This window comes from Psammomys obesus, unplaced genomic scaffold (assembly GCF_907164565.1).
Source record: "Psammomys obesus unplaced genomic scaffold, mPsaObe1.curated_primary_1811, whole genome shotgun sequence".
Classification (NCBI taxonomy): domain Eukaryota; kingdom Metazoa; phylum Chordata; class Mammalia; order Rodentia; family Muridae; genus Psammomys; species Psammomys obesus.
In genome coordinates this window covers 3,744,922-3,762,741 of record NW_026587215.1, presented here as the reverse complement: position 1 = coordinate 3,762,741, position 17,820 = coordinate 3,744,922, and the positions used below count along the sequence as shown (strand labels likewise).

General features: G+C 52.5%; 1 protein-coding gene across 2 annotated transcripts in view; it reads right to left on the bottom strand.

Annotated features, from left to right (window-relative positions):
- The window catches only part of Zc3h7b (zinc finger CCCH-type containing 7B), a 46,554-nt gene that overhangs the window by 21,496 nt on the left and 7,238 nt on the right, over positions 1-17,820 (bottom strand). Inside the window, exons 1-7 of one of the 2 annotated variants that reach the window (XM_055602954.1) lie at positions 10,581-10,599; positions 5,894-5,952; positions 4,878-4,911; positions 4,564-4,761; positions 2,974-3,132; positions 1,626-1,706; positions 806-862 (exon numbers count right to left, since the gene is read on the bottom strand). In XM_055602954.1, the coding sequence (XP_055458929.1) occupies positions 806-862; positions 1,626-1,706; positions 2,974-3,132; positions 4,564-4,761; positions 4,878-4,911; positions 5,894-5,946 (582 nt within the window). In that variant the 5' untranslated portion in view covers positions 5,947-5,952; positions 10,581-10,599. Of the gene's footprint in view, positions 1-805; positions 863-1,625; positions 1,707-2,973; positions 3,133-4,563; positions 4,762-4,877; positions 4,912-5,893; positions 5,953-10,580; positions 10,600-17,820 lie in introns of those variants that run through there. The other variant, XM_055602955.1, reaches the window with a different exon arrangement.

Sequence of the window (17,820 nt, the reverse complement as noted above, 5' to 3'; positions counted from 1 at the left end):
GCTCCCTGCAGTGGCTTCCAGGTGTGTGATTTCCACACAGTGCTCACCAGCCATTCCAGCCTTGTGCCTCATCTTGTGCCCCTCCTGACTTCATGGGCTAGTGGGAGACAGCCCCAGAGGCAGGAGGAGAACCTTACCCTTTCTAACTAGCTTAAGCTATACCCCCTCCCCCAACATGAAAACGCTTCCCAAAAAGGCTGCCTTGGGCTCCTGCTCCATCAGCTCACAGCTTCCATCATCTTGCTCACTAAGCTCAAGGGGACTTTGTCTTGTAAACTCTGAGAACTGCTTTCGAGAACAGCCCAGGCCACTCAGTTCTAGGCACACACACACATGGAGTGACCAACTGGCCAGAAAAAAAAGGCTCCTGTGCTGGAAACCTTTGGGGAATGCAGCAACTAAATCTCACATGTGATTGTGCGTCATCTACACTGTACTGCTTATCCTATAGATTCAACAGGACGCCAGGGGCTCGGCCTACCACACCACCTGGTGCTTGCCTCTACCTTCTCAGATGTTTCCTGGACTGAGGCAGGCCTGGCCTTGTCGTCTCCACTCTGCTTGGGCTTCTCACAGACCTCCATAATGGATGGACCTCTGTGGATGTGGTTAGATGTACCAGGAAGGCGGCAGCGTTTGGCAAAAGGTGTGATAAGAGCTGGGGCCTTGTGCCACACATGGTAATATTTGTGGCTCACTGCCTGGCGTCACCCCAACAGGTGAATCCAACGCTCTTGAGAATGGATGAAGAGAGACAGGTTGGTATGAAGTTGGAGAACATCTGGGGTCCTGGGCCCCATCCTACCTGATCTATCACGCCAGCCAGGGTGCCATTACTAAGCAGAGAAAACGTTTCCAATTCCTGCCAGAGATTGGGGAGATGTGGACAGAGATTAAAACTGTGGAAAGAGGCAAGGCATCCCACTAGCCAGAACAGCAAGAGACCCTGACGCCTGACTCTGGGGTCATCAGTGCAACCTACCTAGGGCTTCCTGCCCCCAAGACTACCGCCGCCACTTGCCCTGGTTCTAAGGGTTGCAGTGGGTTTGTTTGTTTGTTTTTTGTTTTTTGATTGTCTTCCAATGGTGACCTGGGCAGAGGATCTAACCGTACATATTCCTGTGACGTGCCAGGCACCACGCTCTCATTTTGGTCCGCCGGTGAGCCTCCTGAGGTGGATGTAATTATCTGTCTTCCAGATGCAGAAACTAGTGAAAACATGCACTAACCCGGTCAAGGTCAGGCCAGAGAAACTTAAACCATGCGTTCTGCTGCATGCAGCTTCCAGACACACAGCAGGTGATGATATGTGTGTGAAGGAGCCCAGCAGATACTAATATTCACACAGGCACCATGAAGGGGGCGTCTGAGAACACAAAACTTTAGGGCACCAGGGTCAACTTGGGTCATCTTCAAAGTGGGCATCAGAGGGGCGTGTCTTAACAGCTAGGAGCATTCGCCGGTCCCTCCTTTTCCCCAAGGTCCTGCAACTCATTCCAGGGCTTTCAGCCAACAGGAAGGAAGGTCACCTGCTGTCATCCCCTCTGTCCTTACCAGGCTCTGGCTACCTTGCTCAGGGTCCCAACAGTGCCTAGGCCCCTCTTCTTTATCCCAGATCCACTCACCTGGGGTCTCTTATATGCCTTCCGCACCCGAAGCCCGAGCTTCTGAGCCAGCTCCTGACCCAGCTGAGTGACATTTTCATCCTAGAGAAGGCAGGACACAGGCTTAGATACCCCTGGTGGGTAAGGTTGCCCGGGTGCACAGAGCTGTGCTCCTGGACATCTTGTGTGGCCCTGGCTTTAGAAGTCACATGCTGTGAACAGCAGGATCGATTTGTTTTTGTCTTTTTTCTATCTTATCTCTAAGACTCCCTTTGTTGCTCTGGCTGGCCTTGAGTTCCTGGGATTATGGGTACACCCTACTGTGCCAGGCTGTTTCTAATTTTTATTTCTAGTGAGGCTGGGGCTCAAACTATGTTGTTTTCTGTTTTAATACCAACAAGGTCTCTCTGTAGCCCTGGCTGTCTTAGAACTCTCTTTGTAGACCAGGCTGGCCTCCAGCTCACAAGATCCGCCTGCCTCTGCCTCCTGAGTGCTAGGATTAAAGACCACGACTGACTAACACTTTCTCTTTATTAGCCTCTTTTCTTTACAGTGTTGGGGAAGAAGCCCAGGGGCCTGCACATCCTAAGAAGCCACACCCCCACGGGCCACACCCCCAGCCAACTATTTTACTTCTAGAACCCAGCAAGTGATGGTGTCAGTGAGCACAGCCACTCCTTGACTGCTCACTGTCACCTCTGTTCCTCTGCAGAGGGAACCATGCTGTTGCTCTGGTGTTTTCCTCCAGATCTTTCTAGAAAGGCCAGTGTTGTAAAGAAGAAGACAGGAGTCCCTGCACAGCCCCTAGCCCAGAGACAAAGCAGGAAGGACCTTTCATGGATGTGAGCTGATGTGTGAAAAAGGAAGCACTTTGTTTAAGGTCACGCTGCTGGGGAGGCAGGATGGTGTCAGACCTGGACCCAGGGCCGTTTCAGTTAGCCTCCAGAGGGCTGTGACTCCTGATGTGTGCCTACGAGGGTGGCATTCAGTAAATGCTTATAAAGTGAAGAGAGGCAGTGGACGGCCTATGGCAGTTTTAGTGAGGAAACATCGGTGGTGGCGGGAACCGCATAGGCGTGAGTGTCAAGCAAGCTCCTCCGGTGGTCATTTCCCACTGTCATTTCCCCACCCTGTGAAAGCCCTAACACCAACACCTCCACATGTGTCTCTGCATCTTGAAGAGGAGGCTGAGAACCAACCTCACAACACAGGGCTGCTCAAGGGTGACGCGCGTCACATACCTACGGCGCAGTTTTAGCAACGCCAGCTCGCAAACTGTAACCACACCAGAATCCCCAACCTCCTACGGTGGAGGAGGAAGCAGGGACCACGGGAAGGCCAGTCCGGATGCGTGGGAGACAGGACTCACGTGGGGAAGCGCGAGGGAGCACCGGCTGCTGCATTCGTAGGCCTCTTTGTGGCGCCCCAGCTCGTTGAGGGCACGCGCCTTGCGGAAGAGTGCCCGGATACTCTCGCCATCCAGGCCCAACGCCTTCTCACTGTCCTCCAGCGCCTTCTCATACAGGCCCTACAGGAGACAATCAGGCAGCACTCGGGTCAGGACCTCTGACCTTTGGAGTGGAAAGCAGCCTTACTTCCCTGCGGAGGAACAGGGACTTACTTCCCCTCGGGCTCAGGGACCAGGTTGAAGAGCTCCTGGCCAGCTCAGGGAGAGAGGGCGCAACTGACTCTGATGGTGTGTGGTGGTGTGAACAGGCATGGCCCCCACAGACTCATGTGTGTGAATGCCTGGCCCATGGCAGTGGCACTATTAGGAGGCGTGGCTTTGTTGGAGGAAGTGTGTCACTGTGGCGGAGGGCTCTGGGGTCTTATACATGCTCAAGCTATGCCCAGTTTGACACACAGTCTCCTTCTGCTGCCTCTGGATGCAACGCTGTGTCTGCTGCACGCAGCCACGCTTCGCACCATGATGACAATGAACTGAACCTCCGAAGCTATCAGCTGGCTCCAGTTAAATGTTTTCTTTTATAGGCGTTGCTCATCACAGCAATAAAACCCCGACTAACGCAGAGCCACACAGCGTAGGGATGATAGGTGGTGGCGGATACTGGGAGGACATTGGGGGCGTGTTCTGTAGCAGGGAGTCTGCTTGTCTGCCCTTGGCTCGGGACATCATGAGCTGAGAGTGTCAGGAGCACCTCACGGAGACAGGGTCACCCTGAAATTCTAGCTCAGTTCATCTGAGGTGGGGCTGCGGCTAGTATGTTTTTCTGACGCTGTGGCCATGAATGTTTGTAGGAATGTGCGCCAGGTGGGTTCATGGAAGAGCCAGAGGCCTCCATCTTGTTTTCTGAGACACGATTTCTCACTGAACCCGGCTTCACCGACTGGATAAATACCTAGACAATGAGCTCCAACGGATGTTATATATCTATGGGGAAGGGTGTGAGGGTGTGAATGGGTGTATATGTAAATGTATGTGTGTGTAGGTGTGACTGTGTCTATATGAATACGTGTATGTTTGTGGATATGTGAGTGTGTCTGTAAATGTGTGTGCATTACCAATGTATGTGTATGTGTGAGTGTGTGTGTGTGTGTGTATTCTGAGAATCAAACATCAAACTCGGGTCCCTTGTGCTTGCAAAGCAATAAGGCAAGCACTTTACTGAGCTACCTCCAGAGATGCCAGGCGCCCGCGTGGTGCACAGATACATATGCAGGGAAAACACCCATGCAAGTAAAGTAAAAGTTAGTATGAAAAAACTCAAACCAGGCACGGCGCTGCAGGAGGTGGAGGCAAGTGTATGTAGCCCTGTGAGTTGTGGGCTAACCTGGTCTACAGAGAGCTCCAGGCTAGCCGGGGCTACAGAACGAGACACCGTCTTTTGAAACCGGAGAGCGGGAAATAGGAAGGTGGAGGAGGCAAGCCCAGGTGAGGACGCGCAGGGGCACGGTGAGCGCAGGGGCACGGTGAGCGCAGGGGAGGGCCCAGGCTCACCATGGTGAAGTAGCAGGCTGCCCTGTTGACATACAGCTTGCACAGCAGCTCCCGGGGCAGGGCCACCTGGTCGGAGGCGGCGTAGTCGGCCACGTTCAGCCCTTCCATGTACTGCACCAGAGCCTGCTTGTAGTCCTTCTCCCGGAACAGGTCATTGCCCTCGGCAAACAGGTTCTGCACAAGCTTGAGCAGGAAGGCCTGTGCAGGGCAGGCATGAGGAGACTAAGTGGGTCCCCATTCAGCCGGGCTCAGGCACAGCCCTCTACCCTGAGGCAGCAGCCCTCCCCTGCATCCACCCTCAGGGTGGCACTCACCTCATACTCTTCTTGCTTTAGGGGTAGTGTTGACCTGGCAGGAAAAGAGAGACACAGGACTGGGTGAGCCCATGGCTTGTGGGGGCCCAGGGCTGGCACTTCAGGCCTGGGGTGGTGCAGGAGGAGGCTTTTCCCACTGAGCCCTCGGTCAGCTGTGGCTGAGGCAGTGGGAGGACTGCATGGAGGTCACCCAGTTCTGACGGGAGGCCCGCGTTCCCCCAGGCTCTCCCAGAGGCAAATGCTGAGCAAGCTCTGCCCAGCAGCTGTCCTCTACCTACGAGCTCAGCCCTCTCCTAAGGAAAGCGAAACCCCAGGCAGTGGAGGCTGGCTGGGTCTAGGAAGGGCCCAGGCCTGAGAAAGGCCAAGAGCAGAACAGTCAGACTCTGGCCAAGGCAAAGCGGAGGGTGACTTGAATGGGGACAGGACCGCCTCTAGGAAACTGATACCTACTCGGGAACAGTGACCTCATCAAACCAAATCTATACCGTAGGCGCATGGGTCGAGTCACGGAGGATCCACCTCAGGTGCCCTCAGTCTAGGAGGCTTTGCCCTCCTCCTGAGCTAACCCAAATATCACTGAGCCAGTGCCAGGCCCACTGACAGCAGCCAACCCCTCAGCTAGACACTAACAAGTCACCCAGGGTCAATGGCTACACATCCTATCCTCTCCTGTGGCTAAAACCACAGCTCCCTGGGAAAGACAGCATTGGCTCAGGAGAGCCTGCATGTCTGTCAGGCTGGAAGAGGGGCGGGGCTTGTCTCCTAGTCCCTCAGGGAGAGCATAACTGATGTTCGCTGGGGCAGAAGATGCAGAGGGTAATGGGAGGATGATACACTGGATAACCCAGGGACAGCCAGGCTCAGGCAGTACAAGCACATGGCTTAAGCGTTCACGGCCTCTGCCTTGTCGGCCCCTTTCCCAGCTCATCCCACCTCTCCGCATCCCAGTGCACAGCGAGCAGGGCTCAGCCTGGAGGGAGACGAGAGCGGGACCCACCTGCCCACTGCCCACTTACTGAATGAACTGCAGCCCCTTCTCGATGTCCGCCTTCCGTTTCTGCCTCTCCATCAGTGTCTGCAGGGCAAGCACAGTCCATCAATCAGACAGCATGTGTGTGCCGGGTGGGAGGGTTCAGGGTTGATGAGTAGCTGCTATCCCCACTGACCCTGAAGCTGTCAGAAGGTCCCTTTCTCTCCCACCCATCGCATGAAGGTTCGAAGGAGTCTTTAGAGTAACCATCTCAGGGACCGTGCTTGCTGAACCACTGGCCTCATTTGTGTGGTGAACCTGAAGGGCCAGGGTTATGTGGGGCCACCTGCCCTTCACTGCACAATGGCCTGGGTACCGGTAGTGCCTGGGACATCTCAAGTTCAAAGGAAAAACCTTGTTTTGCTACTAAACTTGGTCATCTGCGCTACCAGGGACCAGAAACAGAGGAGTACCAGGGAGAAGGAACACAGCCAAGTGCAAACAATAGCCAATGACTGGACAGATGAGGGACACCTGCCACGGGTCCTGCATTTAGTGTCCTTAGGCTCCTTTCACTCAGCAGCAAGAGGCGGGAGCCCACATACCCCCACCCACACCCAGTGAACCTCAGCTGGGGTCATAAGCTGGCAGGCCGCTGAGCCTACACTTGAACCCATGGTGTGCTTTCTTTCACTTCCACCAGCGGCCCCTTTGGGCCACTAATGGGCCCCGGTGGTGGCTGCCTAGGAAGAGTGCCAAACAGATGGCTGTGGGTGCCCCTGGCCTGTGCCTGGGTCAGGCCGTGGAGCTCGGCCCAGGAAGGCCCTCGGGTGTCTGTCTGCTTCCCTCTTTCTCCACAGCAAACCTGCAGGCGCTACGTCTTCATCAGACAGTGAGGTGGGTCTGGGGATGTTTAAGCTGAGGGGGACATAATGGGCATCCCGGGGAGCCCTCCATATGCAGAGAAACCAATGTGTGTATTCATGGGCACTGACGCGTGCCCACCACCAGTCTGGCCTCCAGGGGCTGTGGAGAAGGCTCCTGGTCTGAGGCCAGTATTCCCATTTACTATGACTCTGGGCCTCAGTGTCCCATGGGGAGGACGGGCTGATGGCAGATCCCGTCACACCGGCTATCATGACGGTGACAGGGGGGTGACGGGTGCACAGTGCCTGCCACAGATAGCAGTCCAAACATCACAGGAACATGCGTGATCCCACACTGCTCCTCCCTCTGGCAAGACACCCTACACGCGCTGCTTGGGGCAGACCCGACTGTAATCCAGTGCCGAGCTGGGAAGCCAGCCATGACAGTTCCGGCTTCTCACTCAGTCTCTGTCCTCAGCTTGTCTGCCTGCAGAATGAGCCCTGCGTTCCTGCACCCGACTCTGCCCCCCTTGTCATGCCACCCTGCGCCCGCGCTCACGGTTCCCTATACTTCCTGGGCTCACTGCAAAGGCTTTCTTCCTCATGCACCAGTCTCTTTCCCTCTAGTTGGCCAGGAGCTGGGTCAGAGCCAGGATCGTCCTGGAAGTACAGTTCAGTGGGGCACACAAGGCCATGCCAGTTACCATTCAGGGGAACCTGTGAGTTCAGGCCACAAGCACCACATGGCATGGCCATGAGCCACATCTGCTGAGACCCCAGTGTTTGGACCGTGTCTAGCAATTGGCCGCTGCCCTCCTTAACCCACTGCATTGTGCTGTCCCCACATACTGGGCAAGCCTTTGCGCTGCCCTTCAACCTATTCAAGCACAGATTATCACCTACTGAGAAAAGCAGCACCCAGGAAATCCTGAATTTCGGGGTCTTTTTTGGGCAAGCAACAGGCACCCAGCAGGTCAGAAACCCTCTGCTGAGTGTTGAGCTCAACGATGGCTCTATGAAATGAGGACGCTGGCATTCCTGCCCCCCAGCCAGCCTCACAACCTAGTTATCGACATGCCCGGACAGCCCAAGCGTCCCCGAAGTCAGACTTTGCAGTGAATGGGCGAAGGTGAGACACAGAGCGACAGCTCCCGGCACTGGGGAGGAGGATGTGAACTGGGCTTTTCGTTTGTTTTGGTTTGTGTTTGTTTATCTACTTCTTTTTAGGATGAGTCTCACTACATAGTTCTGGCTAGCATAGCACTTGTTATATAGACCAGCCTGAGCTCCAGTTTGGGGTGATCCTCCTGCCTCTGCTTCCCAAGTGCTGAGATTACAGGCATCCACCACCACAGCCAGCTGAATCTGAAGGGTGAACGGGAGTCGGCAAGTGTTAGGCCTTCTGGGTGGCTACCAGCTCTTGAGTTTTCCTTGCATCAGGGGCCAGGAGCCTTTAATCTTGATGGGTGTCCCTGGGGGGTAGATTTATGAATGATGAACCCAAATTTAAGAGATAAAGACACTCAAATGGTTCATAAGATTTGCAGCTATATCAAACTTGGTGGCACCCGCTTTTAATCCCAGCAGAGACAGGCAGATTTCTGAGTTCAAGGCCAGCCTGGTCTACAAAGCAAGTTCTGGAACAGCTAGGGCTACATAGCGAAACCCTGTCTCAAAAGCAAAAACAAAAACAAACAAACAAAAAGATACAAACAAACAAACAAACAAAAGCGCAGCCAGCAATTCCGGAGCACAGATCTCAGGTCATCAGACCCTTCCTCAAAATGACAGAGGCAGACGCTTTCTGCTTTGGGAGGGTGTTTGACGTCTGTCTCTAGCCTCCAGCTCCAAGGTAGACAGAAGTCTGTCTGGCGTAATTCTCTGTAGGAAAATATCTTGCTTCTCCACAGATCAGGGCCCAGGCTCTACATAGCTCACTGACGGGGCCCCCATGCCGAGTATAAAGGCCTCGGACCAAAACTAGCACAGAGACTTCCTCCACAGAGGATGTTAGGGCCGCCCAAGGGGGTGAGGATCAAGGAGAGCCCCTGGTTGCTACCACAAAAAAGGCTCAGCAGCAAACACTCACTGGGTGCTCGGCCACCCCTCCCCAGCAGTGTCACTCCTGAGAACCACAGGGATGCAAAGTAATACGTGGTCAGGGCCCAGGCCTGTGGGCGGCCCAGGTAACAGCAGGCAGAGCCCAGGCTACAAAGGATGGAAACCAGAATGAGAGGGAAGTACCCATGGGTCCCCTCTTCCCATCTTCACCTGAGCCCAGATGATGCTGGGGGGGGGGGGAACGAGTGGTTCCCACCCTTAGCCCTAGCATTTCTGAAGCAGAAGGCAGGGGGGGGTCAACTGTGAGTTTGAGGCCAGCCTGGTCTACATAATGAATTCCAGGACAGCCGGGACTTCATAGCGACACTGTCTCAATAATAATTAATAAAAAAATAAAAATAAAAGAGAGAGAGAGATCTCAATGCTTTGTGTAGTACGCTCGCTCACCTGTGTGCATTGCACTTGCTAAGATCGCAACCTGCGATTGATCCCCAGCTCCCGTGTGCAAAGAGAGAACTGACTCCTTAACACTCTCCTCTGATGGCCACACAGCTGCTGTGGCGCGTGCAGCCTGCACTTACACACATCACACATACACAATGGTAATAAGGACAAACTTAAAAAAAAGCCCAATATATTCCATGGGTGTTGTGGCACTCACCCATAATCCCAGCGCTGGAAGCAGAGGCGGGAGGATCAGGAGTTCAAGGCCAGACTCAACTACTACAGAGTTTGTTCATCTGGGTCTAGGCCGGAGATCTTGTCTCATTAAACACACAAAACCAGCAGCAGCAGCAACCACCACAACAAAACAAGCATGGGGTTGAGGGCTGGAGCGATGGCTCAGCGCTTGAGGGCGCTGGCTGCTCTTCCAGAGGAGCCAGCTTCAAGCTCAGAAAGATCCACCTGTGTCTGCCTCGCCAAGTGCTGGGATTACAGGCGTGCACCACCAAGCCTAAATTGTGCTGGCCTCTTGAGGATCTCAGCGGGCCTGTACACGGCACAGAGTAAGTTAATGAATACATGAATGAACATCAACTCATTCAACCCAGCTATTTCACAGATAAGAACGAGTAAATACCAAGTAAGTAAAAGAAAACCTACACCAAAAGAAATTAACACTCACATGCTGGGCCTGGCAGCAAACGCCTGTAATCACAGCGCTCCGGGAGGCAGAGGCAGGCAGATCTCTGTGAGTTCGAGGCCAGCCTGGTCTAAACCAAGTTCAGGACAGCCAAGGCTACACAGAGAAACCCTGTCTTGAAACACAAAAAAAAGAAACAAACAAACAAACAAACAAACAAACACAACAGTTTCACACCTGGTTACAATGTGGCTGTCATGGCCACCCCACTTTTACTTCCTTAAAGCTCCACAACAGCTTTAGAAAATGGACACTGTTGACAGTCCCCATTTTGCAGAGGACATCAGGGGTACAGAAAATTAGCTGCCTTACCCACAGTGACAGAGTTGGTATATATGGACTTCCAACCCCGGCAGCCTGGCCCTAGAGCCTACCCGCATCACCTCTGCTGTCAAGTGAGCAGACCTGGCTCCAAGCGCGGCCATCTAGCCTCATGCTCAAGCCTTCCCTGCCTCACAGTAACTGCTGCTTCTGATTACCTCAGGCACAGGTCCTGATGCCTCTCCCCCGGCCTTGACTGCAGTTAAAGCAAGAGTTGACTACACACTCAACTCCCTAACACAGCCTCCGGCTCTCACCCTTCCTCAGGGACCTCCTTGCTGCTGAGATAGCAGAGGTGGGTTTTTTTTGTTTTGTTTTGTTTTGTTTTTTAATTTACTCGCCTCTTCCTGGACTCCAGGCTGTATCTGTGGCATCCTCCCACCTCTAGGATCCTTTCTGATGTCTCTGCTGTGGGCTCTTCTTTGCCCAGGCCTCAAGACCAGCTTTCCTGATTTCCCGTGGAAGGGACAGTGCTCTGTTCTTTATGCCGTCCCCAGACGAGCTCCTGCACTTCATGATCTCATGAGTCACACTGGTGACTCACGACTCCAGCCTCCTGCCAAGTCTACCCCCCTCCTCAGCATTTCAGATGTTCACCTTCTGGGTAGTAGCACCTGAATGTCCACTGCCGGGCTGGCCATGGCCTCCAGGTTTTTCCTAATCTTGGGCCCTCTAACCAAAACCCCGCTACCCATACGCAGACAATTCCTATTCATCTTTTAAGACGCATGCCTGTGAGCTGGAGAGATGGTTCAGCGGTTAAGAGCACTAACTGTTCTTCCAGACGACCCAGGTTCAATTCCCAGCACCCACAAGGCATCTCTCAACTGTCTGTTACTCTGAGAGCTGATACCCTGACACAGACATACATGCAGGCCAAACACCAATGCACATAAAAAAAAAAAAAACAAAACAAAAAACCGAGTATTTATTTTTTAAAATGTGGGGCTAGAGAGATGTCTCAGCAGGTAAGAACACTGGCTGCTCTCCCAGTGGACCAGTTTCAGTTCTCAGCACCAATGTGGTGGCTCCTCTGGCCTTTCAGGGCACTGCACACTGCACCCACGTGCTGCACAGATCTACATACAGGCAAAGCACTCCTACACATAAAATAAAACCAATAATTAAAAAGGCCTACTTCTCTTCAAGGCCGGCCTCGTCTACAGAGCAAGTTCCAGGACAGCCAAGGCTCCACAGCAAAACCCTTTTCTGAAAAAACAAACTACTTCTCTGTCCAAAAAGTCTTCTCTGATGCCCATCCCAGCTGAACACCGAACACATTCCTCCCACTGAGCACATTCTGTACTGGACACGGAGTTTCCTCCCCTCGCCCTCTGCCTCAGCCAGAGCTCTGTCATCTGGTCGCAGTTAGCCCCCAGATCCTGCCACCTCTAACCTCCTAAGCATCTCTTGATGTGTGGAGAGACCCTCCACAGCTTCTCTCTCCAACTACAGGTCTCTCACAGGCTGTCATCACGTCTTAACCACGAAACCCCTGAGGCTGGGGAGATGGCTCAGTGGTTGAGAGCACTGGCTGCTCACCCAGAGGACCCGGATTTAATTTCCAGTAGCCACACGGCAGCTCACAACTATCTATAACTCCTGTTCCAGGGGATCCAACACCCCCACACATGCATGCAGACAAAACACCAACGTACATAAAATAAAATAAATAAAAACAACAAATGAACAAGCCAGGTGCAGCGGCGCACGCCTATAGTCCCAGCACTCAGGGAGGCAGAGGCAGGCAGATCTCTGTGAGTTCAAGGCCATTTTGCAGTCCACAAAATGAGTCCAGGACAGCCAAAGCTACACAAAGAAACCCTGTCTCAACCCCCCCAACACACACAAAATAAAATAAAACAAAACAAAAAAGAACACAAACCAAACAAACAAAAACAATGAACCCCTATAATTTGTCCCTACTCTAGGGACCAGACCCATCTGTCTAATACATACAGAAATATCATTCTCTTTCTCAAAACCTCTCAAAAGTGTGTACGTGTGTTGTACACACACACACACACACACACACACACACACACAAAGTCTAAAAAAAAAACAAAAAAAAAAAAACACAGTGAAACCTGAATAAGCTGTCTAGTCTGGTAATGTACCAAGGCCGGTTCTCTGGTTTTAATAATATACATCAGCTATACAAGATGCCATTGTGAGGGGAAGCTGGGCGAAGGGGATTCTTTGTACAATTTTTGCAACTTCTTGTGAATAAAAAGTTAAGACAAACAAACCTTCCTGTGACACCACGACCAAGAGGACAAAGTCCACATTGTTTTGCTGGGCACACCTGGCCTCCCCTGGTCCCGTGGCAAAACCCAGAAGGTCACACACCAGCAATGGTGGACCATCAGGTTGCCTCCTCCATACCCAACACTTCTTTAAAGCTCAACCGTGATGTCTCCCCTGCCAGGAAGCTTTTCTCCCCACTCCACCCAAGCTCGGGGCTCTATGCCCGTGAGGGCCTCCACGCTTGTGCTAGCTGATTGCAGTTATGTGCATGTACCTAACTCCCCAGCCATCGCTCCTGAAGGCAGAGGCTGCGTGTAATTCATCCTTGAGAACCCGAGAAACAGTACTTAGGAACGGATGGTCAGGAGGGGACTAGAGTAAGGAGGCTTTCCTACCACAGGAAGCCTGAAACCTTGGCCTCTGATACTCTGAAAGAAGAGGCAATTACCCAGATGAGAAAACGGAGGCACAGCGAAGCAGCCAGCCAGGCTCCCACTGTGAGAAAGGACGGAGCCCCGGCAGTCGGCTCTGGGGGCCCCTCAACACGGCCCTCCCCACACCCTGACTTCACCCTTCGCGCATGGCCTCAGGTTTAACTAGAGCCAGAATGCAGGCCGGCTACGTACCGTGTCCTCGCCACCCGAGCTTCTGTCACGCCTGAGGAGACTTGGCCTCCCCAGTCAGAGCAGGAAAGGTTTCACTGCACCGTCCTCAACCCTCGCCAGCAGCCTGGGTCGGCACCCTCTCTTCCCCACAGCCCGCCAAGTGTGCCTGCCCACTCCTGGACTCCCCGTTCCACCGACACCGGGGAGGGTCATGCTTCATTTCCACAGATCATCTGCAGCCTGTTAACTCTGAGCCGACGGGGGCCATGGAGGGAGATGAGGAAAGCCCCTCCTGAGAGTTAGCACTCCCTCCAACGATGAACAGGCGCGCACTGCAGCCCTGTCCCACACCGCTGCACGCCCTTCTTATCGCGCCTCAAAGCCTGCAGAGAGTGAAGAGCGCCTGCTTATCGCAGCTTCAGAATTACAGTCGCTACACCTTGCTGAATGAACTAATGAAGATGTCCGGGGCTGGGCGGAGAGCTTGGTCAGTAAAGTGCTTTCCTTATACGCACAAGAACCCGAGTCTGATCCTCAGAACCATGAAAAAAAGAGTTGGGCCTACTGGCACACTGGCTTATAATCCCAATGGTGGGCAAGCGGGGACGGGCAGATTCCCTGTGAGCTCCAGACCGAGACCTTATTTCAAATGGATAGAAGAAATGGAACAAATGGAAAGAAGAAATGGCTCAGGGGCTAAGGGCACTCGCCTCTCTAGGAGAGGACCCAGAGTCAGCTCCCCCAACCCACATGGCAGCTCACAATGATCCGTAACTGTTTCTGGGGAATCCGACACCCTTTTCTGGCCTCTGTGGTCACTAGGCACGTGCACGGTACCTAAATATACATACATGCAGGCAAACACTCATACACGTAAGAGAAAAATAAATCTTAAAAAAAAAAAAAGGAAAAGAAAAGGAGATGGCTCCCGAGGAATGTCACCTGAGGTTTTCCCTGACCTCTACATGTACACAGGAACTCTATACACGCACATCGACACGTATGTACAAACACACACTACCCATGTGCATCCATCCGTCCAACAACACAAACATACACAAGTCCTCGGGAGGACAGAACCGTTTCTCCTCGCAATCCCATCTATTTAACTCGGTGCATTTCCATACAGCGATCCGAGAAGGGACTGAAACAAAGGGCTCTGTCCTAAAGAACCACTTGTGTCCACTATCATATCAAAAGTATGATTTATCACCCCATTGTTCACAGAACGGCGAGACTTAGACTGGACAGGGCAGGCCCAAGGCCACACTATCGCTGAGGAAGGCTAACCGCTGGGCCTACCAGGAGAGTTGGTTAAGAGGGGAGTGTGAAATAAATTGCCCACAGGCCTTGGCAACTTGCAGTTTGCTTTCTTTGAAACTGGCCATCTTTTTTTTTTTTTTTTTTTTTTTTTTTTGAGACGGGATCTCTCTGTGCAGTCCTGGCTGTCCTGGTGCTCACTATGTAGACCAGGCTGGCCTCAAACTCCCAGAGATCCGCCTCTCAAGTGCTGGGATTTATGGAGTGTGCCACCATGCCTGACAACTCATTATTTTTTGAATCCTTGTTTTTATTATTTTTAGGTGTATGTGTCGGCACATGGGTATGTGCAGGTGAGTTCAGCTGCCTGACGAGGCCAAAGGCTGCACATCTCCTGGTGCTGGAGTTACAGATGGCTGTGAACGCCCGACTGACCTTGGTGTTGCAAACCAAACTTGGGTCTTCTGGAAAATCATTAGTGCTCTCCAGCCCCTGACAACTTAATTCCAGCACACAGGAGGCAGAGGCAGGAGGATCTCTGTGAGTTTGAAGCCACCCTGGTCCACAGAGTGAGTTCCAGGACAGCCAAGGCTACACAGAAAAACTCGTCTTAAAAAAACAAATAAACAAAAAATGCATAGGACGAGGAAGGCAGAGCTAAGAGTGAGGCACAGAAGGAGAGAGGACAAGTGTCACCCAGCAGAAGCCAGAGAACAAACAGCAATGGGCCTGAGCTAGGAGCAAGCTGAGCAGGTTGAAGGAAACCATGGGTCAAGGGGCAAATAAGGTGCAGGGAGCAGGCTGTGGCTTGATCAGCGAGCTATAAATCCTCTGTGATTGGATAAATGGGGCTGGGCTGGGCCTGTATCCAGAAAATTCTAGAAGGCTTCCAGCAGGAGTGACAGGGTCTCACTTAAGTCTCAAGAAACTCCCTTTGGCTGCTGCATGTAAAATGACAAGGCTTCAAGAAGACAAGAAGGCTTACTACAATAGTCCAGGCTGGGTGTAGGCAGAGAATGGTGAGGACTCAGGAACATTCTGGATGTTACTAAGGATTCTTGACATTGCCTCACACTAGATGGTCTTTACAGCTGTCTAAATCCATGCCTGGACCTTCACACCAAACAGGTGTAGGTGTGTGTGTGTGTGTGTGTGTGTGTGTGTGTGTGTGTGTGTGAATGTTACTGGACCACAGAAACAGAGACAGCGGTTTTCTAAATCCGTCCCTGGACTTTTATAACACACAGGGGTGTGTGTGTATGCAAATGTTACTGGACCACAGAAAGGAAGACAGAGGCCAAGAATGATGATATACTTGTGTGGGTGCTGCCAGTGTGTCTGCTGCTAGGGTTGGGAATGAAAAGCAGGATTCTGAGTGCTCCCCCCTGCTCTGTGTCCCTCTGCCTGTGTTGGGGCATAGCATCATAGGAAGGAACAAGAGAATAGCTGCTCCAGGGCAATTTCTGAAACTCCCAGGAGGGTGGGTCACAGCCTGGACCGTCACTGTGGGGCTCACGGGCAGTGAATGGCTCCTGCCTGATACTGGCGCTTCAGAAACTCAGACTGGCTGGAGGATGCAGCTGTTAGCCTCAGAGAACAGGACACCTTGATCTCTTTCAGAGCCACAGTTTAGGCACAAGAGCCTCAGGAGGTAAAGAAAATGTCTCCATTTTCTCCTGAGTATCGGGGACACGTCTTCTTTTGACGGCTTGCCAGGAAATTATTGACTGCAGCACAAGAATGATACTGTGAGTGATAGGATATCACACCCTGTTGTAAATAAATTAATAAATAACTAAAGAAAGGCTGGGGATAGAAAATGTTACCCGTCCAGACAGACAGGAGATGAACTGGGCTGGGCAGGTGAGGTGGCTCATACTACAATGGGGAAGACGAAGCAAGAGGGGTACAAAGAATGTGAGGTCAACCTGGGCTACATGGTTAAGTCTAGGCTTGCCTGGGCTATAGTATGTATTCCTGCCTTAAAAAAACAAAAACAAAAATGAAAAAGGGGGCTGGGTGATGGTGGCACATGCCTTTAATCCCAGCACTTGGGAGGCAAAGGCAGACAAGGTCTTTGTGAGTTCAAGGCCAGCCTTGAAAAAAACTGGACTGAGAATTGGGGTACAGCTCAGTGTGATACATATACCTGCAACCTCAGCTCTTCACTGGCTGCCAAAAAGCCCTGGGGATCCTTTTATCCGCAGGGCTGGGATTACAAGGGGGCATCCCTGAACCCAGCTTTTTAGATGTGCATGTGTGTGTGCGTGCAAATGTGTGTGCACGCACTTGTCTGTCACCCTCTGCTTCTTTGAGGCAGGGTCTCCTTCTAAACCCGAGGCTCACGTTTTCGTGGCTAAGCCGGAAGCCAGTGAGCACCAGTGATTCTCCTATGCGCACCCTCCTCAGACCTGGGGTTACAGGAGTTTGTTTGTAAGGGCACCACTTGTTACATGAATGCTGGGATCCAAACTCATCATCACTGCCTAAGTGTTTTGGGTTTTTTTGTTGTTTTGTTTTGTTTTTCGAGACTAGGTTTCTCTGTGCAGCCTTGGCTGTCTTGGACTCCCTTTGCAGACCGGCCTCAGGGGTCCAGCTGCAACAAGTGTTCTTAATTCCTACTCTCTGTCCAACCGCTGAACCCAGCTGTTTTAATGTGGGTGCTGGGGATCAAACTCAGAACCTCTGGCCTGTGTAGCAAGCACTCTACTGGTCTCCTCAGTACCTGAGACGGGGGAAGGCAGGTGAATTAGGAGTTTAAGTCTGACCTCAGCCACACAGTGAGTTTGGTTTACACAAGACCCTACAAAACCCCTTGGATTCTGGAGTCCTACACGCTTGCCTCTGACTCCTGCTGTACGACAGCTACATGGCTGTGGAAAGTACTCCTGGCCTCTCTAAGCCTCAGGCTAATCATCTGCAAAATGCGGCTGATAATAGTAATAACTGTTTTCTAAGAGCTTCAGGGAGTGATTAGCTGGATCTGATATACAGGACACAGAAGGTGCCACGCAGTATGTAAGTATGTGGTAGCTGCTGTCCTTGTTTCCACCTCGACTTCTCGATATGAGGCTCAGGAATTGTTCCTGAAGAAGTCACCTGGATGGTTCTGAAGAGAGGATGGGTTCTGGAGGCAGGAATGCTGTACGCCTTCCCCAGGGGGGCTCTCAGCCTGCTGAGGAGGCACCTGCAGAGACCAGCATGATGCTTGCACAGAAGCAAACCCACGGAACGGAACGGAACGGGAGAGAGTTCTGGGGCTGGGGCTGCCAGAGCGGGAGGTGGGGTGGAGGGGGAATTAACCTGTTTGCTATTGACCATTAAGGAGATGAAGGAAGCTGGCTTCTGTGCTGGTTCTGGAGTTGACGCTGCAGCCACTTCAGCCATGCAGCCTCCAGCGACGCGCTGTAGCCAGCTCCCCACCTTTTGTGGTCTCAGGTCTGCCCTGCTGGCCCCACCAGCCCCTCCA